Consider the following 25,117-nt stretch of genomic DNA (forward strand, 5'->3'; position numbering starts at 1 on the left):
AAATCGATAGAGAAGGAAAGAAAAGGAGGCAAAGGGTAGTTAGTGAGCCCCATATGACGTCACATTTGAGTTGAGAGTCCAGTAGGTGGGAAGATTTGATGTTTTACAAAATTGTTGGTGGCAAAATTCAAAATAAAAAACCGTAGGTGTGGTAATTGCTAAAACAACAACAATTATAGGTGGTAACTAGATGAAGCCCATGCGACGGTTTGTTTGAATTTTTTGAAATGATTTTTAATAGTTTTTTTTTTAGATTTTAACACCTGCTAAAAACACGAAAAGGGTTTTTAACACCTCCAAAAAAAAAAATGGGTATTAACACCATACAAATTTTAAAAAAATTGGTATTACCACCACTTAATGGTTTTCGTTAAAAAATTCCGTTAAATGTGGTCCATAGTGACACGTGTCACTATTTTATTTGTTTAAAAAAAATTTTAAAAACCTAAAACTAACCCAGCCCCACCCAGCGCGCCACCACTGGCGTCCCCAAACCCACCCCATTCCGGCGTCCGGCGTCCCAGTGAATCGCCCGGCGCCGGTGACCCCACCCCCACTACCCTTTCCTCCACCTACGCATCCCACCCCTTCCCTTTCCCCATTTTCGTTCCCGACCCACAACCCCGAAACCACCCTAAACGGGTTTTAGGGTTTCGTTTGGGGTGGTAGGGAATCGATTAAGGGAGGGGGAAAGGAGAGGGAGGGCGTTTCCGGGGGAGGAGGAAGGGGAAGAGGGGCGTTTTCCGGGGGAGGGGGCGTTTAGGGTGGTTTCGGGGTGGTGGGTAGGGAAATGAAAATGGGGAAAGGGAAGGGGTGGGGTGCGTAGGTGGAGGAAAGGGTGGTGGGGGTGGGGTCGCCAGCGCCGGGCGATTCTCTGGGACGCCGGACGCCGGCAGGGGGTGGGTTTGGGGACGCCGGTGGTGGCGCAGTGGGTGGGGCTGGGGTAGTTTTAGGTTTTTTTTTAATTTTTTTTAAATTTTTTTTTTGTTTTTTAATTTTTTATTATTTTTTTTGGCCAATAACAAAGCGACACGTGTCTATATGGCCCTACTTAACGGATTTGTAAACGGAATCAGTTACGTGGTGGTAATACCCAATTTTTTGAAATTTGGATGGTGTTAAAATCAATTTTTTTTTTGGAGGTGTTAAAAACCATTTTCGGGTTTTTAGCAGTTGTTAAAATCTAAAATAACCTTTTTAATATATATATTTATGTGCTAAAAAATTTGTTATATATTAAGATAAAATTTCTAATATCAAAAGATATTTATATTTAATTAATTTAAACTAGGAAATCTCATTCGCCAATTTTGCTTACGTGTAATCTTGTATTTAATTGGCTACTACTAAAATTTATTATCCTACATGGCGCGCTGAAAAAATTAAATCCCACGCAGCTCTCTAAAAACTCGGGAAAAAACTCCTTTTATATTAGATATATTAGATAGATTGTCAAATTTTCCTAATTATTAAAAGGATAATGATATACATAGCCCTAAGAAGCTAAAAAAAGGAAATATTAGGAAAAGATTAACATTAATTACACCAATGTGCGCGTGATTTTGTCATGAATTCCCAACTTAATTTCATTTTAGGAAGTATATTTAATGCATAAACATAGTCTACATATATCATTACCCTTATTAAAAAAACCTCCGTTTTTTTCTCTTGTAATCCCTAAAAAACCCTTATAACTTTCCCAAAATTACAAATACGGATTAATTACAAAGTATTATTACGAAAAGTAAGTTAAGGTGAATATAGTCTTTGAGTCTATTGAAATAGATGGTTGTGAAACAAATCAAACAATCACCCGAGACATCACCCTATCAACCCGTGAACCCGACACGACCTAATGCCAAGAGCTCAAGATTGCCAACTCCGGCGGTCAACTAACTCCAGTATTTCCACACCCCCTATTAGACTATTAGTCCCTTACTAATCCGAACTCTGCATCAACACTTTCCTAAAATCCTTAGTCTGCAAAAAGCCAAAAACCCCTTATATTGTTTCCCCCTTTTCCCTGATAATCAAACGAATTCAATTTTCTAGGGTTTGTTTTCTCCGTATTCTCTCTCCATCAACCAGAGAATCAAACCTTCGCAAGCTCAACAATGGCGAGAAACGAAGAGAAAGCGCAGTCTATGCTCAATCGCTTTATCACTATGAAGCAAGACGAGAAGAAGAAGCCCAAAGAACGCCGACCTTTCTTAGCCTCCGAGTGCCGCGACCTCGCCGAAGCAGACAAATGGAGGCAGCAAATCATGCGAGAAATCGGTCGAAAAGTTGCCGAAATCCAGAACGAAGGCCTTGGAGAACACCGACTTCGAGATCTCAACGATGAAATTAACAAGCTAATTCGAGAGAAATCGCATTGGGAGCGTCGGATTATTGAGCTTGGAGGTCCGAATTACATGAAGCAATCGGCGAAAATGACGGATTTGGAAGGAAATATTGTCGATGTTCCGAACCCTAGCGGCCGAGGGCCTGGGTACAGGTACTTTGGTGCGGCGAAGAAGCTTCCAGGAGTTAGGGAATTGTTCGAGAAGCCGCCGGAGTTGAGGAAGAGGCGAACGAGGTATGATATATACAAGAGGATTGATGCGAGTTATTATGGTTACAGAGATGAGGAAGATGGAGTTTTGGTGAAATTGGAGGGGCCGGCGGAGGCGGTGATGAGGGAGATGGCGGTGGAGGAGTGGAATTTGATGGAGGAGATTAAGAGGGAGGCGAAAAAGGCGGTAAAGAGCGGCGAGGTTGCCAATGTGAAGGATATTTTGTTCGAGGAAGAGGAGGAGGTTGTGGAGGAGGAGAGGCGGGAGAAGGAGAGGCTCGAGGAGGCGGATGCATTGCAGAAGGACTTCGTTGTGCACGTGCCATTGCCCGATGAGAAGGAGATTGAAAGGATGGTTGTGGAGAAGAAGAAGATGGAGTTGTTGAGTAAGTATACTAGTGAGAATTTGTTGGAGGAGCAGACTGAAGCTAAGGCTATGTTGAATATTAATCGATAGAGGGATTTGCAGCGGCGTTGTAAGTGAGTTGTACTTAAAGATTGCAATTGTTTCGAATTTTTGTTAGTTTGATGCTTAGCAAGAACTGGTTAACATATAGGATTCTTTCTACTTTATGTTGGGTATAATTCAAATTTAGAATGTAGATTATTTATTGATATTCTATTGCCATGTCTCGTTTTGTTGGTATGTTTATCATGCTATGTGATTAATAGTTGCTTTTACTATGTTGCCAATGCTATATCATTGATAGTGAATTATGCATTAGATGTCTAGATGTTTATTAGTTTGAACAAGAATTATGCAATATACGATACTGATTAGTGATTAGTCTATGTTGATGAGCTTGTTAAGAATGATCGACGCTGGTGGAGTGTGAATATTAGGCCAGATCAATTATTTGGGGTTGAGAAGTTGCTAGAGCATTTTGGAATAGAAGTATAGAACCTTTTTATGTCGCATTCTGGTTGGTCTTTTGAGTGGTTTAGTCGGGTTCTTTAGCTGTAATATATCGTGCTACCCTCAGTTTTAAGTATCTGATAGGCTCTGGACCTATGCAGTTGGACCAGCTGCTCTAGTTCTGTTTTGATGCTTGTTGACATTGTAACAAGTCAAGTGGAATGGAGTGTATTTGGTCTTTCCTCTATTTGAAACTAGTTTTCACTATTATAGGGAAATTTGAACTAGTTCTGCAGTAATCGAACTTGACAAAACTAGTTCCTCCATTCCACTTGACTTGTGATATCTATTTATTTTGGTTACCTGAAATACGATGGGATATTCTTAATGGGTGACATTGTGAATCCTTGCACTTATATATGTTTACTTCCTTTTTTTTCTAGATGTGTTAACATGAAAGATGATTCGTGCTTTCTTCACCCATGGATAATTTTGAATGGAAACTTTCATATTGGAGAAAGAAGTGTTACTGCTTTAAGGTTCTGTAAATTGTGGACGTGGGAAGATAGCAATAACCTTTACTTGCTGCAGCACCAAGACTTTTACTGTTTCTGCTTCAGCATTCTGTGAAATTCTTTGATTTGTAGGCCTCTGATACATGGTTTTAAGAGGGAGGTATGTTTGAGGCATCGGGTTTTGCTGCAGCATTGTTTTATGAGAGTAATGATCAGTCTTTCATTCATCTGTTTCTTTTCTTTTGTGCTGCTTTTGGAGTTGCGCTTTAGACATAACGGTGTATGTAGCAACACAGACATTTTTTTAAAGAAACAGATAAATCAACTGTTAGGTACCCCTGCAGCAGTGTAACCAGTGTTCCAGTAGATGGTGTAGATTCTGAACCATATTACAGTATTATGAATTTACAAGTAATTTTAGACTCAATTTCTAATCTCTCTCTTTGTTTAGAATGGCTTATCCGTCTGATTCTGTGGTAATGCCTTCATAAACTGCATCTTTTGGAATCTCCATTAGGGCTATCAAATTGGTCGTGTCAGGTTCTTGTTCACGTCGATGTTAACTATCCAATGATCATTATTGATAACAATCTTAAATGTTCGGATTCATGGGATTAACGAAGTTTAACAATAAAGGAATCAAGGGAAACCAACTAAAAATTCATGAGACCTCCAACCCCTGTGTTTTCAATTGCCTCTTAGAGATCCTTTGTTCTTCTCCTGCAAACTTGATTAGCTGTATGAATTATTGAATTGTACAGGAGTGATACTCAAATTCGGTTGCATTTCCCTATCATCAACCTCATTATCTTTCATGTCGCTATTAGAATCGGGATCTACGATTGTACATCGTATTCCTTTCCTCTATTGTTTTATTTGTTTATTATATCTCTATAATTTCTATTATACTGTCAAGGCTAGTTTTTGCAGCTGTTAAATACATTAGTCCTAGTGTTTGTCGATGTCTGAAACTAGTAAAGATGCCCATGAACCAACAACAACAACAACAACAACTAATATTGAGCTTTAACTTCTGTCTTAAATAGAAGAAGATGAAATTACATTGAAGTATAAAACAATTCCATGTTCAACAATTACTGAATTTATTTAAACATTCATTTTTAATGTTGCATAAGAAAAAACAGCAGATCTGGACTTTGTGTAGTTAAACTTGAGCTGATCATACGAGAATATCTTTCAGACTCTGTATGAACCCACTGATATAAGCCTCTTCGAGTCCATCTCTTAGCAAAAACTCCCTCCATTTTGCATGGTTAGCTCGCACCTCTCTTCCCACTTCATTCTCTACCTCCATGACTGTTGCCACTGCCTTACAAACTGCCTCACGAGTAAAAAAACCATCCTCATCTCTTTTCTCAATCTCCACCCCGAGTTTAAGATCAAGGCTCATCAACCTTGCGTTGATAGATTGATCTACTGCGTGAGGCAACATCACGAGTTGGCAGTCGCAAACTATAGCTTCCGATAAAGATCCAGCCCCACAGTGTGTTAAGAAGCATCCCACCGAAGGATGTTGTAAGATCAATTGTTGTTGCACCCAATCAATGTGAACAATACCTCTCCCCTTTGTTTTTTCCGTGAACCCTTCTGGTAAGGCTGACTCAAGCGTTGAGCACTCTGTAGGCAGCTTAAGGGCGGCCAAGAATGGTTTACCTGAGATATTAGTAATATCATCAAACAATTATTCTCTACAAAATCAACTAATATATGTGGGATTGGAGTTCAGGTTTTTGCTCATACTACTAGTGTAACAAAACATATACGTACCTGTTAGTTCAAGTCCCAAAACAAGCTCTTGGAACTGGTCTTTCTGAAGGAAACATTCGCTTCCAAGTGCACAATAAACCACACTACCATTTCCGAAATCCTTCAACCAAGTGTCAAAGTACTCATCAAGCTGCCCAGCTGGTAATTCTGGCACCACTGGTCCAGCAAGGAGAACAGGCTTACGATAATTCTTCTGTACAAAGTCACAATACGGCCCCTCCATCTCCCTACAAGTCTTGATACAAACAGCATCACACTGTTGGAAAGCTATCGAAACTCTTTCCAACAATGACAGCCCACTGCCTCCAAACTCGGCTTCAGATGCACCAGCCAGACTGCGTGCTTCATGGGCTCGCAGCCTGACAGAAGGTAAGGGAAATCGTGGTGGGGGCTTCTTCATTTCTTCTTCTGAGAAAGAGTTGATAGGCAGATTCCTTGGCTGAGGAAGCAGGTAAGCAACTGTCACTAGGTACACTGTGGAATAAAATAGAGACTTAACCTGATGTTTTCGGGCTATTTTAGGCACCCATTCAGTGAAGTCAAAGAAGATAAAATCGGGCTTAAGACTAGAGAGATAGAACTCAATTGTATCCTGGGTCTGGTCCATGGCAGTCATAATGAGGGGCCGAGAAGAGGCAGGCACATCTGCAGTTGTTTCAGCTCCTACGGGTAATCCATCCACTGCCGGGACTGTGATAGGAATCAAAGTGATGAGGTTCGGGTGGTGGTTGTGAGAGGCAAATCTGTGTTTGGTGTTGGTTGGGAGGAAGAACGAGATTTTGTGACCCTTCTCAGCAAGTTTGTTGGCTAAGTGGAGAAAAGAAGTAATGTGACCGAAAGCATACCATGGACACATAGCTATATGCAAATGCTTGCAGTTTCCATTGCCATTGGCAATGCCATTTTCCTTGGACATTTTTCTAATGTGTATTATTTGTGCATTCTTACTTGCATGTTTTATAAGCTATCAGGCCTTGCATACAAGAGGACAGCCTTTTCACAATGATCTATATGGCATAATCAATTTTGGAAATTTATAACTGAAATGTACCTATCAATAGGAATATATTACTACCTACATTGTTACTACTTTTATTACTATTATTTTTTATATGTTAGTCTCATTCAATAGGAATATATTAATACCTACATTGTTATTACTTTTATTATTATTTTTTATATGTTAGTCTCATTTGATATTGCACGGTCTCCAACACATAACCTTGATTAACAATATCTTTAATTACATAAATTAGAATTATAACATTTGTTATAAGATGCATGCTATCAAGTATACCTAATAAGTGCTCAAAAATGCTAACAATCCAAAGTACTAAAACACGTTTGATCTGAGCTTGTCAATTGTATCTTCTCATATTTAACAACTCCATTCTTTTTGAGCCAAAATTAGTTACAGTTTTTGATTGAAGCATGACTGATAAAGAAGCAATTTCCCAACCAAGAAATGAAGTGAAGAAGATGAACACTAGGGAAGTAGCGGCTGTAGCGTCAACATCAGGAAGATCTCTTTTGATATTCACCATCCAACTAAAACTTCAATTTCTGTATGCAACAGATTCAGTCCCCACATTCTAACTCGAGCTTAGTCACTTTTATTCTGGTACTTCTAGTAAAAATTTTGTTTCTTACAGTGACTTCTTAAACAGTATCTGAAACCAACACCGCGACCAAAGATAACAAAGCAATTCCAGATAGGACATGAACAGCGGGCATGCTTTTGCGCTTGCAATTGCAACCCCCATCTTGTTAGAAATGTACTCAATGTAGGGGGTGATACAAGCTAATTCACCACTGTTGTCATTTTATGATTTTCTGAATGAAGTTATCCTGCCAAGGTACAAAAAAATTGGATTGGTGGGTAAAATCTCATAAAACTAGATTATTTGCACAAGGTCAAACAGATTTATTACATTTATATCCCTTCCATTTATTTATGAAATTTTGAGTACACCTTCCTGTGATCTAACTCATGCTAGGGTCAGAACTAACATTATAGAAACAACAGCCAATGGCCTCACTGCATTTGTCTGACCAATGCAAAATGATTATCTTGATTCAATGACATCAATAACTCCAGCACAATCACCTTCTCGGGTTTGTGGATCTTTAGACGAGGTTCCAAAAGCCCTGAAGTTCAAATTACGCTCAAATAAGGTAGGAAATCAGCAAGAGAGGGCAGCAAAATATGAAGAGCAGCTAAAACATACCAGGGGACAGCTCCTTGCCACCATACAGCTCCTTGGCTATTGGATTGTTTGACCAGTGATTAACTGCCACAAGACTCGTAGGCTGGAACCCAACAATTCTTCCCTCAGGTGACAAAACAATCTGTATTCACTCGACAATTAAACCACAAGAGCCAATTAAAGTCAATTCCTCCTTGAGTCCTTTTAACAAATCTATAGAAGCAGCAAATTATACATCACACTGATCACAGTACTAGTTCACCTCTACAAAAAGATTTACGCCACAGTATGAGTTACTTGCCAATTAATTCTCAGCTACATGATAGGACATGTTGGGACAAATCTATGCATAACTACAGAGGGTTAGGGGAAAAAGCCGCCCTAAAAGTCCCCTAAAAATGCCTTTTTTATGTCAAATGTTTTGATATAACTGTACAAAAATTTGATTAGCATTCTAGCCTCTAACAATGAAACTAAGCATATAGTTTTAGGCAAATAGCAGCCAAATCAGGAATTAAAAACCTAAGTGTCCAAGCCTAATTCATTTAAAAAAAAAATAAAAAAGAAAAAAAAAAAAACTGATCAGTAAAGGTCAGCTTTGATCAGTAGTTCAATGACTGCATATGAGAAAAACACAAGAAAACCATCAAATTTTAGTTTTAATCAATAAAAATAAGATTTAATAAGTAACATTATAGTTTCAGTAAAAACACTCTGTTCAAACATGTAGCCATTTAGCCCTAATTAAAGGGATTAAATTCATGATTTCACCATCAAATTCCTCAAGTCCACTTTACGTGAAAATATTGGCTTGAAATTTCTGATATTCATCAACGCTGCAGAGTGACCGTCTGATCAAAGGATAAGAAAAGAAATAGCAAATGAAACATACCTGATAACTAGCAATTTCCTGGACAGACGTTTCCAGCTCCTCCTTATTTGTTGCAGACACTTCAGAACTGCTAGTACTATCTTGATCAATGGGATCAACTTGATGACTATACCTTAAATACATAGGAAATTCCCCAATCCAAGCTCCAACACTTGGTTCAAATGTTACTTCTCCATTCCAACCATAAGAATCCTTAATCTTTTTAACAATTGCAGAGCAATAAGCATCCAGCTGTGAAAGAGAATTATCACTATAAGATGATATTCCTAAATCAAAAACAGCATAAACAAACTTAGACAGAGCCGAAAGAGAAAAGAAGTACAACTCATAAGAATTTTAGACGACACTTGTTGGACACAGACATCAAAACAAGAAAGTTACAAACAATTATGATTAAATGATAAACTGCAAGCATTGTCATTTATTAGAAGACAATAATGATTTCTTTAACAGAGTTGCACCAATGACAGACTTCTCATAAAAATCTACATATAAGCTTATAGACAATTACGCCATTTTCAATTTTCAAACATATACCTCAGAATCCTCTAGTTTCAGAGGCTGCACTTGTTCACAATTGTTCTCTGAGGATGGAAGCACATAACTTTCTCCCTGATAATTTCTTCTAGTAATGTTTAGATGTGGCATAAACAGTTTGATCAGCACGCCAACAGAAACCAGTAGAGTTGCAGTGATAAGAGTGGTTCTCAGAAAACCAACCAAAGAAAAACCTCCCTGGCAGAAATCAAACCAGAAGTTTTGGATTAGAAAGGTAAACAAAGGGTTGTAAAGGTATCAAAAAAGTTGCAAAGCTATTCCCCCAACCTCAAAACCCTCGCCCTTTGAGCGAAAGAAGGGAAGAGCCGAAGACGTAATCAAAATATTACCAGATAAAATCATGCAACACTTTTGAATTTATAATAACCAACACACTCACATTGAAGAGGTTATCAAACATTTCCTACTCACTAACCACTATATGGGTATTAGAACCATAATCTGATGGGTCATTACCTTAAAAGCAAAAGGCAATCAATAACACCGAAAAAAGGGAAAAAAATAAAAACAGAAAGTAAACATCTTCATCAAGTTCCAACTACACAAGAGCGCATTCCTAGGGGAGCTTGGAAATTATATATAACTGCATACTCACACCTTATTCTTTGACAACTTTTTCGGACTTCTGACAGCATCACATGATAGCTGTTGTTTACCGGGAAGTGTGCAGACATCCTCGAAATATATATCTAGAATGTTAGCCAATCCAACCTGCAAATAGTAACATTGGTCAAGTATATGAAGTAGGCATTACCGTTGTCATGAAGCAAATATCCTTCACCAATATAATACTTATTAAGCTTTAAATTATTTTATATTTGGTAATATAAATATCTTTAATAACCTCTCACAAGTCACAAGGCCCATAGCCTTCTTTATCCCAACAATGAAGCATTCATCTGACTGACTTTCATTCAATCCAGATATTCTATCACATACTTTGTATTTTTCAGTTACCATGGTTCAACCTACCTGGCCATAAACTCCCAAAACAAAACCCAGTTTTCCCAAGCTCACTACATATCTGAGTTTTTGTTGCTTAACAATTAGCTATAGAAATAATTTAAAGGTTGAGTATGAAAGATTACATAAAAAAAAAAATAAAAAAAAAACCAGTTAATAACAATATTGATTTTTTTTATAAAAAAAAATTAAAATAAAGCGTCTACAAGTCACACCAGTCAAACAACATAAGGTCATCTTCCTCACTTCCTATTAGCACTCTCCCCGCATCCGGCCACCTTATTCTTCCGTATACAACTATCTCTTCTCACATCACTCTTATATCTTTAATTCCAGGCTTCTTTATCGTACAATCAATTTCCTCTACTCCCCCACAGCCCAACCTGACTCCCCCCCCCCCCCCCCCCCCAAAAAAAAAAAAAAAACACTCCCTCATAATACATATAATTCAAAGCTCTCATGAGGAGAACACCTTTACATTGATACTCGCACACTGCAATATTTTTGTCCAAATAACAAAGTATATAGAAACGGATACATTTCCTCATCAATTCTTTATATGTAGTACAACAAATTAAAAGGGGGGGGGGGGGGGGGGATTTACCATTTGTGAATGGGTTAAGAAAACTTCCCAACAATTTCCCATTGTCCTTTTCCATCCTTCAAACTTCAGATTAGTGAGTCTATCAGCATCAATCTGAAGCTTATAAGCAGGTACATACTCCATTGCCCACATACTAAATTCAGATCCACCAATCTTTTCCAATTTAGATTGCATCAATGACGTCCATGCAGAGCTAGTTGGTTTCTTGTTTGTCATCTTATACTTTGCTCTTACCACGTTGAACTTATCAAAAAGGCTTTTGGCCTTTTCAACTAATTTATCCTCAAACCTATGTATCATCACTGATGAATCTTTTGATGAAAACTGCTTAGTTTTTGAAAACCAATTGAAGAGACCATCTGATGCCCTCCCTGCTGATTCCTGAAAAAATTCCTTTTGAGTGCTTTCTAGAGCCAACATGCAAACAGCTTCTGCAAGTCCAGCAATGACCTTATCATCTGATGAGCTGAGAACAAAAGAAGCAGTAACCTGCCGATGGCAAAGGCATAAGAGAACTGAACCAATCAGTACCATGAGATACCTGCAGGCCAAACATGTTTTATGTGGTATTACAACAGAGAAAGGCAGATTATTTATCACAATATTGTCAAAACAATGCTAGTAAGGAATAAAGCTTGACCTCTCTTGGGCTTCCAAGATCCTCCATATTTCTTTGTGATCCAGGTCGAAATACTGCCAATTCAAAGTTCCAGAGCTCCTGAACTACAACTTGTCTAAACGTCATTGCCAGTATATTACTTGAATTTGTGCTAGACAGCATATCTCCAGGGAGGGAACTCCTTAGCTTCCTTGCTTTCTCTTTCACCTTCTTAGCTGGGAGAAACTATGAAAACAAAGAACAGATATTGGACAATTAATCAAAAGATTAGAAATAAACTCCATCAGACATTATCCTACATTCACTTTTGGCATCATTAAGAAAAATGAAAAACCAGTAAGCACCCCAAGTGAGATTGTACAGCATATCATTCAGTCTGAGGTGATTTGCAGAAAGAAATCAAGGCTTAAAATTAAGTACCACCAATATAGTCAATTTACTAAATGTTTTTTTATTGCAACTGCCATGATTGATATTACCAAAAGTAAGGGCCAAAATGCTGAGATATGCTCCATGGTTCATGATATATTGGGACCAAGACACAGCAACTACCTAGCCCCTCTACCACTGGTAATTTAGTAGGCCTTGCCATCTTTAGAGGACCAAATGTACACATCCTTACAAGTTACAACTGATGAACTAAAACCTATAGCAAGACTCTAATTTTTAAAATACCAATATAAGCATCAAATTGTAGCAATACATAAGCTATAAAAATTCCCCTTCCTTCTTGCAGAAACTAATTTAAATAAATCATCTTCCCAAACCAAACAAAAAAAAGGAACTTTCTGTTACAAGCAAAAATCTATTCCATCTTAAGGGGCAATATCCACTTTCAAAATTGTAAAAAAAAATGTATTTTTTGGAAACCTGTAAACAATGTGCAGTCACTCCATTTATAGGATTTGAGGCTAGTAATAAGAAATAAAATTTAAGAGCATCTACCCTTATTTGAATAGATAATCCTGTGGAAAACGAATAGAATTTGGTATTAAGAGATTTGATGTAAAATAACACGTACATTAAACAAAAAAGAAAGCCCAGTAACAACATAAATTTTGTGGGTATTCATCCTAAACCCAAATGCTTCCCTAAGTAACTGCTCATTTCACCTATATATCATTTGACCTAATGTCTTAATCTAAAACAATAGTCACCAAAAGGTCCAAAACAATACATTTCTTTTCTTTTCTTTTTTTACAGCAATTTGGACATTCATGTTTCCTCAATATCCACCTAAAGCCAAAATGATATCCTTCCAAAGAAATGTGGGAGTGTATTGCAAGTTTCTCGATCCACCTCACACTTGGTAAATTCCACAGCTCCTCGTACAACAACTTACAACAAAATAAGATTATGTTGCTTTAAAATTCTCATTTAATAGGCAGAATCCCCACCTCCACCACAAATTTGAAGGAGTCTATCTAGATCAGTTACATAATTCAAAGGACAGCAATTTCCCAAATAATTACATGCTTTTGGCAAGGAATTCCCATACATGAGCTCTCTCACTTTATTAAGCGAAAATGAGTACATTATACACCTACACTTTTCCACATTGATAGAAATCATACCCACCCATTCTCTTCCAAATTACTTCCTTCATAATAATCATGTTATATTGCCCAATTCTTTAACACTAATCGGCGGGGTTGAACATATGATGAACAAATACACCCGGGAGTATAATCAACATACTCCAATCACTACAAAGTTCTAATAAATGACTAATGAAATGAAATTCCATCATACCCATCTAACACATTTGCATAGGACAATAATCTTTCAAATAATCTTAACACCAGTTACAACAACATAAACAAAATTGCACAACAATATGATTAATATCCAATTAAAAATTCAAACTAACCAGCCTAGTAGAAACAGTGCTATGCTCATCATTAGGACCAGGGTAAAGAGCTTCAACCACCATAGCAGACAACCCAGCATCAACATGTTCACCGGCAGCTTCTCCGCCGTCAGAAGCGGCGGCAGTAAGGGCTTGCTCGAAGGCGACGGAGCCAGTGAGAGAGAGGCGCGCCATGTCGTTTTCATAGGTGCGAACACAGGGGAGTGAATTGCCTTGTGATTGAGCCACTGCTTCGAGCATGGCTTGTTCTTCGGAAGAAGAAGAAGGTAGGGAGTTGAAAGTGAGGTGATTTGGGGTTTTGAAGGGAAATTTGAAAAAGGGTATGGAGGGTTTGAAGTGGGGAGAGAAGAGGGTGGAGGAAGAGGAGAGAGAAAGTTGTTGAGGAAACGCCATTGTTGGAGGTTTTTTTGAGGTGGTGTGAGAATTTTGGAAATGGAGAAGAAGATGAACAAGGGGATTTGAGGGTTTAAAGGGTTTTAAAAGGAAAAACTACTCCATAGAAAAGAGAAAATTTCTCATATTTATATACTCTCTCCGTTTCGCATTAGTTGTAACTTTTCATTTTTAACCTACTCCCTCCATTTCGCATTAGATAGTGTCTAGTTGTCCATGTAGGATTGGGTATTAGCTTAGTTTTATTTATTTTTTTATTTTTTTCCTTTTTTTCTACAACGGTTCTTTCTTCAAGGTTTTTTTTTTTTTTTTTTTTTTTTTTAAGATGGGGTTTTCTAGGTCGATCGCGAACTAGTTTGTGAGGTTGAATGCTGAGGTATTCCCATGAAATTAAAACAGGAAGTAAAAAAAAAAAAAAAAATTACATGGGAGTTCATAATTGTATGAAATTACTCAGTGGAGATCATATCAAAACAAAACTACCCATAATATTTTTTTTTTTTTTTTCTGAAACCAAAACTACCCAGAATTCGAATATATAATTGTATGAAATTACCCACAAAATCAAAACAAATGAAAGAAGAGAAAGAAGATCTAAGATGAAAAAAAAGGTTTGAAATGAAAAAAAAAAACAACAAGAGTGAATAAAGAGGTTGAGGCAGAAGCTTGAAAATAGCATCTTTGTTGTTTTAATACCAACGGCAATAATTGAATTGGTGGGCAACATTTGCGTTTTGGGGCTGCACAATTCAAGTGCATACTCTCCACCATTGTTGATTTGTTGACTCTCAGTGAGATTGTGAGAACCGAGGAGAGAGGAAATGGGAAGACAGGGGAGACGTGTTAAAGTGTTAAAAGTAAAACCGCTATTATTACTAATTGTGGTTTTACACTTTATATATATATATATAAAGAAAAAAAAACTAATACCCAATCCTACGTGGACACTATCTAGGGAATAAGTTTTTAAAACGGTGCAAAGTAGGAATTAATTTTAGTTTAAACAATTTCTAGGGAAATCATTCTTCATTTATAACTTGATTTTTTTTTAATTAATTAATTGTGGATTGATGACATGACTCTAAGTAAATAAACTTTTACCTTAAATTATGCAATTATAACTTGTGTTTTCGTAATGAAAAATCAAAAAAGTTAAATAAGGTAAACTAATTTTGAAATCTGTTGTACTTTAATGTTAGATTCCAAATATATTTGTTTTATTATTTTATGTGATTGATTCCATATGAGACTAACATTATGAAACGGAAGGAGTATTATTATTTTATAATTTCTCTCTTCGAACCTCAATTTCACAAATATTTTACTCCGTATAAGTCTAGTCTGTAATTTTCTTAAACTATGAATCAAGCCTACTATTGCAACTAATGCAAAACGGAGGAAGTACGGAGTAATTGAAATACGAGTATGTTTCTCAAAGGGTAAAGTTGCACGAGTAAATAAGACATCATTACTTGATAGTTGATGTTCTAAACCGTTACGGCGCTACTTGGTACAATAGTCATACCCTCAACCGCTGCTAAGGGGATAATTTTCAAATGTTCCTCCTATTTGTTTAAATGTATGAAGGTAAATTATGTGTTTAGAATGTGGATAACATACTAATTAGTATTTACCTTGTCGACACTTTAAATCCAAAATTATAATTAATCGGAAACTGTGTAAAGATCTCAATTCAATCCGACTTCAATTCGAATATGCTCCGGAGAAAAAGTCCAATCTAAACCCGTTTAACAATAATCCGAATCCAAATAGGAGGCAGATCGGACTTGGACCCTACACAAAGTCCGGCGGAGTCCAATCCGAGTCCTATTCGAGACAATATGACTTAAGAAATGAAGTATATTAGGGACAATACAAGCAATTATAGGCACATCACACATTTCAAAAAAAAAAAGTATTTGGATTATTCGGAGGTCCGAATAACGGATCGGATTCGGATTCTAAATTTACGAGTCGGATCAGACTCGAACTTTTTGGATCTGGATTCGAATCCGAGTCTAGAGTCCATTTAGTAAACGGATGTTTGAATTTTGCTATATCCGACTCAAATCCGATCCGTTTATTACATGGTTAGAATGTTCCTTTCATGCATAGCTAATTAGATACGTAGTATAATAAATCTACGGGTGTTTAATTGTAGGAAACTGAAGTTTGGTCAATTAGCTTCCATAGTTTTGAGGGTTACTCTTGGGGATCCATGGAATCATGGATGCCTTAATTTCAGCCAACTTAAAGAAATGCAAAGAGGTTGCACTGTCATGAATGTATGCATATATATTTTGTAGTATAAGACAGTGTTGTGTTATGAAAGCATGATTGCATTGGTTGTGATCTACACCACAGTGAAATAACTTTGTTTATTGTTAGTAGATCATTTATACAAGGACACCATAATTTTCATCAATTGGAGGAGGATATCATCCAACAAAAAATCCAATACAATACAAAACCTGGAACAACTGATAATTTCCCAAATGCATTCAATTTGTCAACCGGAAAACAAGTAGTAGAAAAATTGACAACCAAAATTGGTTGACAAGAATAAAATTCAGGAACTTTCTGTGCAAATGAAACAATTTGTATTGATACTGTCCACCAGAAGCAGATGGACAAGCGAGTTTAAAAAAGGAAGACAGGATCTTAGCAAAATGATGACTTCCTTGACAAGTTAGAATCAGTTTCATCAAGTGAGATTTCTATACACCCTATCTAGCGCCTTCTCTCCCCAAAGAAGAAAAGCCCAACCAAAGAAGCTGATTGCTCTTGTATGCAAATGCAGGAGCAACTACAATATACGAATTAAATTGTCATGCCAAAGTCTTCAGCCTCAACAATTCCAGCAGCTGTGACTGAATTGCATCCTGATCAAACAGGAATTTGATAACCTTTCTTCGCCATGCCATCAAGGATATCATTAAGGGATTGACATAAGCCAACTATCTGCAGAGTTTGACAAGCTTAATGTATTAGCATGCCAAAAAATAAAAAAAAAATAAAATAAAAAATAAAAAAAAAGTTTAATGTATTAGCATGCCAAAGCACACTATTTTACTCTACGCCAACAAATGAAGGAATTTCCATTCCCCTCACTTTATCTGCAACCTATGTCACAATGTATCCAGTCACGCATGTGTATATATTGGCGCAAGAGATAAGAGGGATAAAAGCATTAAGCTTGAAATCAACCAAACTTGTATGACTACTAAACAGTTTCCAGCCTCAAGAGTTTTCAAAATGCAGTGTGATTTACTTTTACTTAGCCTGAGAATTTTGAAGATATGATCTTAAGACTCCCAATGTTTCATAACAGGGAAGCTTCAAGGCAAGAAGAAACTCAGACAAGGTGACCATCTTTCATCTCACTAATTATTCTTGGTAATTGATTGTCTTAGTAGAAATTTCAAAGTATGTATTGAATGCTTGGTTACATGTATACTATCCCAGACATTAATGAAGGTTAGTTTTACAAATTTTAAATTTAACGATCCTCATGCCTTTACAACAAGGGAGCCGAGATAGGTAAAAATAATTGATTGATCACTTTGCTTTGTACACAAGTGTCTTAAGAATCCACATAGCTGCCTCAAATTAAGGGTGTTTATAACAGTTAATCAGATGCAGCACAAATATAGAAAGCTCAATCTCTAATGTACACAAGGAGACTATAAACCAGTTAGTGATCAAGAAAGTTGCAACTCTGATAATGGATTCTTTAGGCAGTGATGTTTCACAATCTAGATTCTATCACTTCAAACTCTCATAAAGAAGAAGTGATCTGGGATTCATAAATATTCTATCATGTCTCACAAAGGCCCTGGTTGGGCATGAAAAGCTTCTGCATGTGCAATCAAGGTCTTGTTGCGCGAAAAGACAGCCCCGGCTCTACCTTTGTAAAGTCATATTTTACTTTCTACAATTCTACATCTCTTTCCTAGCCCAGTTTTTTTTTTTTTTTTGTGTGTGTGTGTGTGTGAGTTGGGGGGGGAGGGGATTAATTTTCAAGTTCTTTCAAATTCCAAGCAAGATATAATAGGAATTACCTGCTGGTCCCACTGTTGCAGTTCCTCTGTGTCGTCTTCAAAATGTATGACAGCTTCCACCTGATGCATGAATTATTCAACCACAAACACACATTAAGATAAAGCAAGCCAACTACTTTTCTAATTGTGCTGTATACATCAATAACCCAACTTCTCAAAAAAAAGACTCCCTCTGTCCCTCAATAATTTTCACAGCCTATTTAGGTTTAAGAAATCTTTTCATTTTCTTTCAGCCACGTTGACTCATTCTCTCTCTCTCTCTCTCTCTCTCTCTCTATCATAACATTTTCTCTTAGCAATTTCACTCTATCCACTACCACAGTGAACACTAATCCTCCATATGTCAACCCAAACGTGAATATCTTTTAAAGGCAGAGCAGAGTAGAGCTATAACATCTATTACTCCATGCCAGGTTTAGGTCAGATGCCCACCAAGAGCGATATGATACTTCCTCCACTCTAGTAATATTGCAACAACTAGACTTTTGCACAATTGATCATGCTTGTTTGACCACATTTTATGATTGATACATTAAGTAAATAATCTTCATGTGGGATTTTTAAATTTGTCTCATAAAATACTTACTCAATATCAACTTTTTATAATTTTTTACTCTTATAGAATTACAGATATTTAATTTAAAAAGTGTGCTTTGAGATGCGTAATTTCGTCCTTGTTGCAATATTATTGGAACGGAGGAAGTATCACCCAAGGTCTTGTGCTATGCCATGGGTATTTATTAATTATGTTTGATGCTTCAGCAGTGTCCCACATGGACAAATTATGTTACCCTTTTTTTTAAAAAAAAAAAATAATTCTACCCAAAACCCATATTCTTATAACTCATCCAGAACATGCTGCCATTTTGGACACCATACATATTGAAATATTTGGGATAACAAAGATGGATGTTGAATACATAACAATCACAACATAAATTTTCCTATTCCCTGTTCATATCATGCTCACCACTGTAAAAGCAACAATCATATATCACATACTATAATCTGGATTGTGTAAGAATGACTAATTTATCAATCAATTTACTTTTTTATTCAAGAACCATTCCTCTTTTTCCCTCTTAAAGGACATAACGCTATTCAAATTGAATCCCCGAACGTTAACAATTTTCAATGAGTAAAGTTCAAAGACGATTCATAAGATCAAATTTAACCATACCTGATCAATTGAGCCCCTCATTCGATCTTCATATATCATTTTTGAAGCAATCTTCTCAGCCTGCCCGGAAACAAAAACAAATTAAAAAATATCCAACTCCCAAAAGCGTACTAGAACCTCGATGAGAGAGGCATATGATAGAAAGTAAGAAAATCATTTGAAACGTAAACAAGCACTGGTGTTGCAACTTAAGAGAACTTGAACCAAAAAGCCATTTACAGTTTGTAGGTGACATTCAATCTCAATAAGTAGTCACCAACATCTTCAAAACAAAAAATAAAATGGCAAGAAATAATAGGCATGATTGAAAAATACAAGAATACTGATAAACACTAGTCTAAATTCCACTTTACGTCCCAATGAAGACGGATGACCAAATAAAATCAAATGACCTCAAGAATAGCATAATACACTCATCTTTTATCGTCCCAACGCTCAAGGGAATCATAGCACTAACAACTCATTTTAAAGAAAACATGAACATGGTGAAGACTCGAACTAAGCATTACAGTTGTTACATCTTACATTGCACAACCACGCAACCTAAAGACACCAAAATAAACCCAAAATACCACCATACATAGAAATATAGAATATATGATAGAGGGATTGCAAATTCAAATAAAGCATTTCTAAAAGCATACTCAAGCAACAAAAAATAAAATAAAATAAAATAAAATAAAAAAACAATACCAATTATCAAAGTATACTCAAGCAAGATAAAAAACCAACCTTATGAGGAGGGATGCCAAGCAATGTACCCAATTCACCAAAGCTATACAATGACAAAAAGACATTATGATTAAGGTCAATAGCAATTAATGGAAATGAAACAGTTCAAACCTTTTCCTTTTGTACAAGGGGCAGGAAGGAAGGAATTACTCACCTTATGTTCGTGTAAAGTTTACTAGCACTTAGAAGATTGTGCTCAATCATTGCTCTATCAAGCACAGTAAAATTGTCGGGCAAAAGTGCTTTCTGTCAGAAAATTAGGTGTGGAATTTTCATAAAAATTAGCCATAGCCCTGAAAGTACATAATTCAACGAGAAATTGAGGATACAGGGTAGAGTTCAGTCTACAACCTGATGTGGTTTCAATTCTTCTGCAAATGCATCGATCTCAGGTTTTCTCAGAATCCTTTCTAGATAAACCTAAATTATCAAGTATTCGTATTATGTTAAAGAAATGGAAGTCAAAACAATTGACAGAGGTTATCACATGTATGCTAAACTACAATGGAAAAGGCAGAGATAACCTTCTGAAGTATTGGATAGATCTTTAACTTTGAGCAACGTTCATCCTGTAAAAAGTTCAAAATTTAAGCATCAAGAAGGGGGAAAAAAGCAACATATTCGACTCATCAAGTAAAGATGCATACCTTGTACAATGTAGCAAGAACCCGAGAACGTTGGGGCCCAGCACCAGCCAATATCGTGCAGGTGACAGCAGCTGATAAAGCTTGCTCTAGTGCTGCTTCGTCAATTTCCCTTTCAAAACAAAACATATAAAAAGTCAGCATGCTAATAATTCTCAACATCAAAAGTCTCAAGCAGTCAAGCATCTCCACCCCTCTCTCACCCACCCAAAAAATTAGAAGAACAAAAAAGAAGAGACCATGAAGCACAGACACAGTAAAGTTTTTGCAGCATGTATATCTTATTATATTTACTTGACTGTCTTGACCTCAACAATAACATCCAATTGTATAAAACTACAGAAAACCATGAGATTCGAATATATATATACACACGCACACAAATGACCAGCCAAGCACAATGACCTATACCCATTAATTTATTAACCAGGTTCATGTGATTGCAACATTGCAACAGTTGCAATTTTTTAAAAAAAGTTCACCAGCTGCTACTACACTGATTTTCACAATCAAAAGCAGCCATTCATATTACTAGATACACGTATCAGGTGTTTGTTCAAGTTGACACATCAATAAGCTTGTTTGTGGATGTTGGAATATAGAAAGTTGATTAACCACATTCTCAAACTGCACACTACTGGAACTCCAGAAGGCCTGGAACCAATTAATGTTAAAGGAAAACTATTAACAGCCTATGAAAGCTCCCATTATCCAACATAGATATCTATATCAAAGTGTCATACTCAGCCTTTTTCCAAATAGTATATGTGATTTGTTAACCGCAAACTAAAGCGTACATGCACCTATGTCCAAATTCTGGTATTTTACAGAAGATTTGAACTGCAGTGAGAGTCAATGTACCATGGAATCTAATTTCGGACCCTGAACACAATGGGATAGTCACAAATTTACAACTATAGACCAAATTTTCACTCTTTGCACAAGAATCATAGCAAGTCTAAAATTATCATAATTATTAGTCTTACTAGAACTTTGTAATAGCAACAAATCAAGCATTGATCAAAGGTACCTAGACCACAGTACATTCTGGTTCATGGAACGGGTACCAAAATATAATGTGCCACCTTACTTATGTTAATCTAATCCAAAAGTTTAGTACCGATTGGCACATTCAAAGTCATGTTAATAAGGTGATCAGCAAATTCAGTACCTTGGGCTCGACAAATCAGATACATTACTAAAATTCAGATCACAATAAATAAAAGAGCAAAGATCAACATGATACTACCACTTTTTTTCACATGAAGCATACACAGCACGACTATTAAAGGTCCCCCTATTTGTATCTATAATAAGCAAAAATCGCATCTATTCGGAGAGTAATAAAGTCAACGGAATGAAATATTTTAAAAATAAGAACAATTATTAGGTTTTCAACACATACTCCTCTCCTATTTGTCGCTTCTCAATCTGAGATATGTCATAATATCGTAGTGCTGCTTCTAAGAACTTTCTTTTCAAGTCTAGGATCCTTGCATAACAAACCTATGCACAAATGAAGGCAAGATGCATCAGAACATGTACAGCTTTGCAAAAAAAAAAAAAATTAAAATAAATAAATAAAATAAAATAAAAAGAAAAAGAGAAAAAAAGAAAGAAGCAGCATTCCTCACAAAAAGGTAAAAATATCAACCTTATATTGCAAATTTAATACTTCATTTTGGCTGTTGCTGACCAGGAAAGATGCTTTGTTGATAAAAGCTTCAGCATTTACAGCATCATCATCCTTCAAAAATAACAAACATGACGTTAACTTTGTTGAAAATTTGAAATACTGAAACCAAACTTCTATGAGCTTTCTGGATGTTCCTCTCAAATAAGAAGAAAGAGCAACAATACTGGTTAGGTGAGCAACCCATCCCCCCTCCAAGATCCTATTAACCTCTGACAACATTGTTTCATCTAGAGAAACCTTATTCTTAGGATGGTTTTTGACATTGGACATTGTTAAGAAACTTTACTAGCCAATTCCAAGGCATTAGAAGATAACTAAATAAACACTCAACAACTCAAAACCAATGAGATACACAAAAATCTCTTTATCGAATGGATAGTATGGCTTATTTCCAACCGAGTGGGGCAAAATGTAATATATACAGAAAATTAACAATGCCAAGTACCTCAAGATACAAACGGGCAATCTGAACACATTTTAATAGCCTGTAGGAATCATCAATCCCTCTGAAGAATATCAAAAAAAAAATGAAAATTATTAAACTTAAGGGTCGAGCATGACAACGAATAGTGCACTAAGAGAGAGAGAGAGAGAGAATAAAGTCTGACCTCATTCCAGAATCCAAATCAATTCCACTGAGCATCTGAGCTGCTTTTGACCATTGTTGCTCAGACTCATACAACTCAGCCAGCTTTTCCCTGATGGTTAGGGCCTGCAAGTCAAGACAAAGAAATATGAAACTCAAGATTATGTCTTCTAGTTCTAAGAGAAAAAAATTAGTTGTTCAGCTCCTAATTTCCTTCTCTCATAGAATATTTATTTTAGCTCTAATCAGCTCAGCTCTAATCAGTTCAATTCACTTCAGCTCTAATCAGTTCAATTCAGCTTACTTCAATAAATGTAAACAGGCCCTAAATCAGGATTCTGAATTCCACGCTATGAATAGATTAAGGATCAGAAGATGACAATAAAATTCAAGTTGATGGTGAACAAAAGTAAGTGGCCAAACACTGCTAGCTCAGTACTACAAGTACCCCACTATTAAACAGCAATGTGCTCTTGAGGGTTAAATCATTTGCAAATGCCTCCCACTAATCATCTTTCACCTGGGATTATGGTACCATCACAATTAAGCTTATTTTTTTAGGACAAGTCAAACCTCAAACATATCAATTCTACGTCTTCTATATTGGGTCTTGGTATTAGTTATCCACTTGTACATACATGACCAAAATGCCAAAAGGGTAGCTGTTACATGCTTATGGCACAGAAGTGTAATAATTTCACCATCAATAGATATGGGGCCCATTTCAAGGCAGATTATTTCACTACCAGTATCAACATTAAGTGAATATACTCTTCCTTCCTGAATAAATGTCCAAAACCTCTCAGGCTAACATTAAGTATCCTATGTTCTATAGTCGTTTACTACTCCAAATCACACTTGAACTATTGGAGACATACAAGATTCCGCATTGTTGCCAAACATGCTCGTTATATGGTCAGCACATTTTACACAGGCACCAAAAATAAAGTTCAACTTCGAAATCACAACTTCAAATCCTCAACTCGAGACAATTTGGCCATATAAAAAAAGCTCGTCATCCAAGCACTTCTTTGCATGCAGATAATTCCTCCCATACCCCAACACCCCACTTAACAAATAGCAACTAGTATACCAAACTTATGAAAAATTTTACACAACTAATACAACAACAATCCGAAAATGATTTGAACTAAACAAATTATACGAATTTTACACAACTAATAACTTAACAAATTAAAACTCCAAAAACTGAACGAAATGCCATCAATACTGACCGAATTTAAGCAACCAATAAATAACCAAACGAGTAAAATCTCTCAATACTAAAAAAGCGCCCCATTTATTCCGAAATTTGGACAAATTTAACACAACTAACATAAGCACTCAACGAAGCACAATACAGATACTAATCCTGTAAATAAAAAATGGAGTAATAAAAAAACCTGCTCCTCGAAAGAAACAACGCGAGGTTGAATCTGCTGAAGGGTATAATGAGCAATTTCCTTCTGAAGTTCGGCCTCCAACTTCCCTAATTCTTGCGTAAAACTCTGCAAAAGCTGCCGCGAAACCACCAGCGGAACATCATCCGACAACACTGTAATTCATCATACAAAAATCAAACACATTATTGAAATTTCTGAAAAAAAAAATGCATCAATATTGAAAAATAAAAAACAAAATTAATTGGAAATTGAATTAGACGAAAAGGAAATAGGAGAGAGAAAGTACTGTGATCGATGAACTTTTTGGCTTGAGAAACATCATTGGAGGATAACACAGTAGAGAGAATGTGACGATATTGTTCGATTTTCTGCCTCTGATCGCCGATTGCAGCGGCACTTGCTAATGCGCTATCCATAAGTTTGGATTTTTGGTTAATTTGATGTGAATTGATTTCGAAATTTGGGGATTTTCAAAACCCTAGTTATGGCAGATGGAATTTCAGAGGGTTTTGTGTACAGTCGAGAACTGGAGATTAGAGAAGGTGAGAGAAGGATACGAAAGAGAGTATTTTTTTTAGTGTTTGAGAGGAAAAATCAACTTTGTCAAAAGCTGATACAACACGATAACTTGATATGAACCCCCGATTCGAAATAAGCGTATTTAGATCAAGAATTTTGGATTCATTTACATTCGGGTTGACCCGAACCCAGCACGAATCAGGGTTGAAATTTTCAATTACAAACCGACACACATAAGCCGGTTATATAAATGGGTTAAACGACAACCCGTTAATCTAGACCCTACATGCTTAACCTATCAATCAAGTAGTAAAAAAAAATGAATTTTTTCATTAAAAACTTTAATTTTGTAAATTGTCTTAAAATCATTGATATCTTTTGGTAATTTTTTGGAGTCAAATTAAAATTCTCAACTTTTGTAAGTTGAAATTTGGCAATTAATTTGGGACTATTCTTATATATGGTTGTGTTGCTAAA

At 36.3% G+C, this 25,117-nt stretch overlaps 4 protein-coding genes across 5 annotated transcripts; 1 reads left to right on the forward strand and 3 right to left on the reverse strand.

Annotated features, from left to right (window-relative positions):
* The first annotated feature begins 1,960 nt into the window (after nucleotides 1-1,960).
* Nucleotides 1,961-4,352, forward strand: LOC145635175 (uncharacterized). 2 transcript variants are annotated; one of them, XM_081686461.1, is made up of 2 exons: nucleotides 1,961-3,034; nucleotides 3,854-4,352. In XM_081686461.1, exon 1 carries the CDS (start codon nucleotides 2,115-2,117, stop codon nucleotides 3,009-3,011), a length of 897 nt encoding a protein of 298 aa, XP_081542587.1. In that variant the 5' UTR covers nucleotides 1,961-2,114; the 3' UTR covers nucleotides 3,012-3,034; nucleotides 3,854-4,352. The 2 variants fall into 2 exon arrangements, with proteins under 2 accessions (XP_081542587.1, XP_081542586.1); XM_081686460.1 differs by having other exon boundaries at nucleotides 1,961-3,030.
* A 712-nt stretch (nucleotides 4,353-5,064) lies between these two features.
* LOC145637188 (cyanidin 3-O-galactoside 2''-O-xylosyltransferase FGGT1-like) lies at nucleotides 5,065-7,476 on the reverse strand. Its single transcript, XM_081688669.1, has 4 exons — nucleotides 7,364-7,476; nucleotides 7,129-7,261; nucleotides 5,714-6,677; nucleotides 5,065-5,599 (listed from the first exon to the last, which is right to left on the reverse strand). The coding sequence occupies exons 1-4, from the start codon at nucleotides 7,474-7,476 to the stop codon at nucleotides 5,106-5,108; spliced, it is 1,704 nt and encodes a 567-aa protein (XP_081544795.1). The 3' UTR covers nucleotides 5,065-5,105.
* Nucleotides 7,005-13,829, reverse strand: LOC145635176 (uncharacterized). The gene is made up of 9 exons (XM_081686462.1): nucleotides 13,427-13,829; nucleotides 11,578-11,781; nucleotides 10,938-11,426; nucleotides 9,968-10,081; nucleotides 9,350-9,547; nucleotides 8,813-9,043; nucleotides 7,942-8,062; nucleotides 7,724-7,861; nucleotides 7,005-7,561 (listed from the first exon to the last, which is right to left on the reverse strand). The coding sequence occupies exons 1-8, from the start codon at nucleotides 13,817-13,819 to the stop codon at nucleotides 7,749-7,751; spliced, it is 1,863 nt and encodes a 620-aa protein (XP_081542588.1). The 5' UTR covers nucleotides 13,820-13,829; the 3' UTR covers nucleotides 7,005-7,561; nucleotides 7,724-7,748.
* Nucleotides 13,830-16,279: 2,450 nt separating this feature from the next.
* LOC145636235 (COP9 signalosome complex subunit 4-like) lies at nucleotides 16,280-24,720 on the reverse strand. The gene is made up of 14 exons (XM_081687736.1): nucleotides 24,408-24,720; nucleotides 24,122-24,273; nucleotides 22,741-22,844; nucleotides 22,578-22,638; nucleotides 22,091-22,183; nucleotides 21,842-21,942; nucleotides 20,440-20,548; nucleotides 20,317-20,361; nucleotides 20,144-20,212; nucleotides 19,947-20,038; nucleotides 19,793-19,835; nucleotides 19,061-19,120; nucleotides 17,881-17,940; nucleotides 16,280-16,780 (listed from the first exon to the last, which is right to left on the reverse strand). The coding sequence occupies exons 1-14, from the start codon at nucleotides 24,535-24,537 to the stop codon at nucleotides 16,706-16,708; spliced, it is 1,194 nt and encodes a 397-aa protein (XP_081543862.1). The 5' UTR covers nucleotides 24,538-24,720; the 3' UTR covers nucleotides 16,280-16,705.
* Nucleotides 24,721-25,117: the final 397 nt, after the last annotated feature.

This window comes from Chenopodium album, chromosome 6 (assembly GCF_948465745.1).
Source record: "Chenopodium album chromosome 6, dcCheAlbu1.1, whole genome shotgun sequence".
Lineage (NCBI taxonomy): Eukaryota > Viridiplantae > Streptophyta > Magnoliopsida > Caryophyllales > Amaranthaceae > Chenopodium > Chenopodium album.

Coding starts and splice junctions, on each gene's coding strand:
- LOC145636235 (XM_081687736.1), bottom strand. CDS start 24,537: ATGGATAGCGCATTAGCAAGTGCCGCTGCAATCGGCGATCAGAGGCAG. Junction 22,184..22,577: donor TTGCCCGTTTGTATCTTGAG/GTACTTGGCATT, acceptor TTATTTTTGAAG/GATGATGATGCTGTAAATGC. Junction 19,836..19,946: donor AAACTTTACACGAACATAAG/GTGAGTAATTCC, acceptor GTCATTGTATAG/CTTTGGTGAATTGGGTACAT.
- LOC145635175 (XM_081686461.1), top strand. CDS start 2,115: ATGGCGAGAAACGAAGAGAAAGCGCAGTCTATGCTCAATCGCTTTATC.
- LOC145637188 (XM_081688669.1), bottom strand. CDS start 7,476: ATGGGGGTTGCAATTGCAAGCGCAAAAGCATGCCCGCTGTTCATGTCC. Junction 7,262..7,363: donor ATACTGTTTAAGAAGTCACT/GTAAGAAACAAA, acceptor TTGAAGTTTTAG/TTGGATGGTGAATATCAAAA. Junction 6,678..7,128: donor TCATGCTTCAATCAAAAACT/GTAACTAATTTT, acceptor AAGGCCTGATAG/CTTATAAAACATGCAAGTAA.
- LOC145635176 (XM_081686462.1), bottom strand. CDS start 13,819: ATGGCGTTTCCTCAACAACTTTCTCTCTCCTCTTCCTCCACCCTCTTC. Junction 9,044..9,349: donor TGAAACTAGAGGATTCTGAG/GTATATGTTTGA, acceptor TCTCTTTCACAG/CTGGATGCTTATTGCTCTGC. Junction 7,862..7,941: donor TGGCAAGGAGCTGTCCCCTG/GTATGTTTTAGC, acceptor TTTGAACTTCAG/GGCTTTTGGAACCTCGTCTA.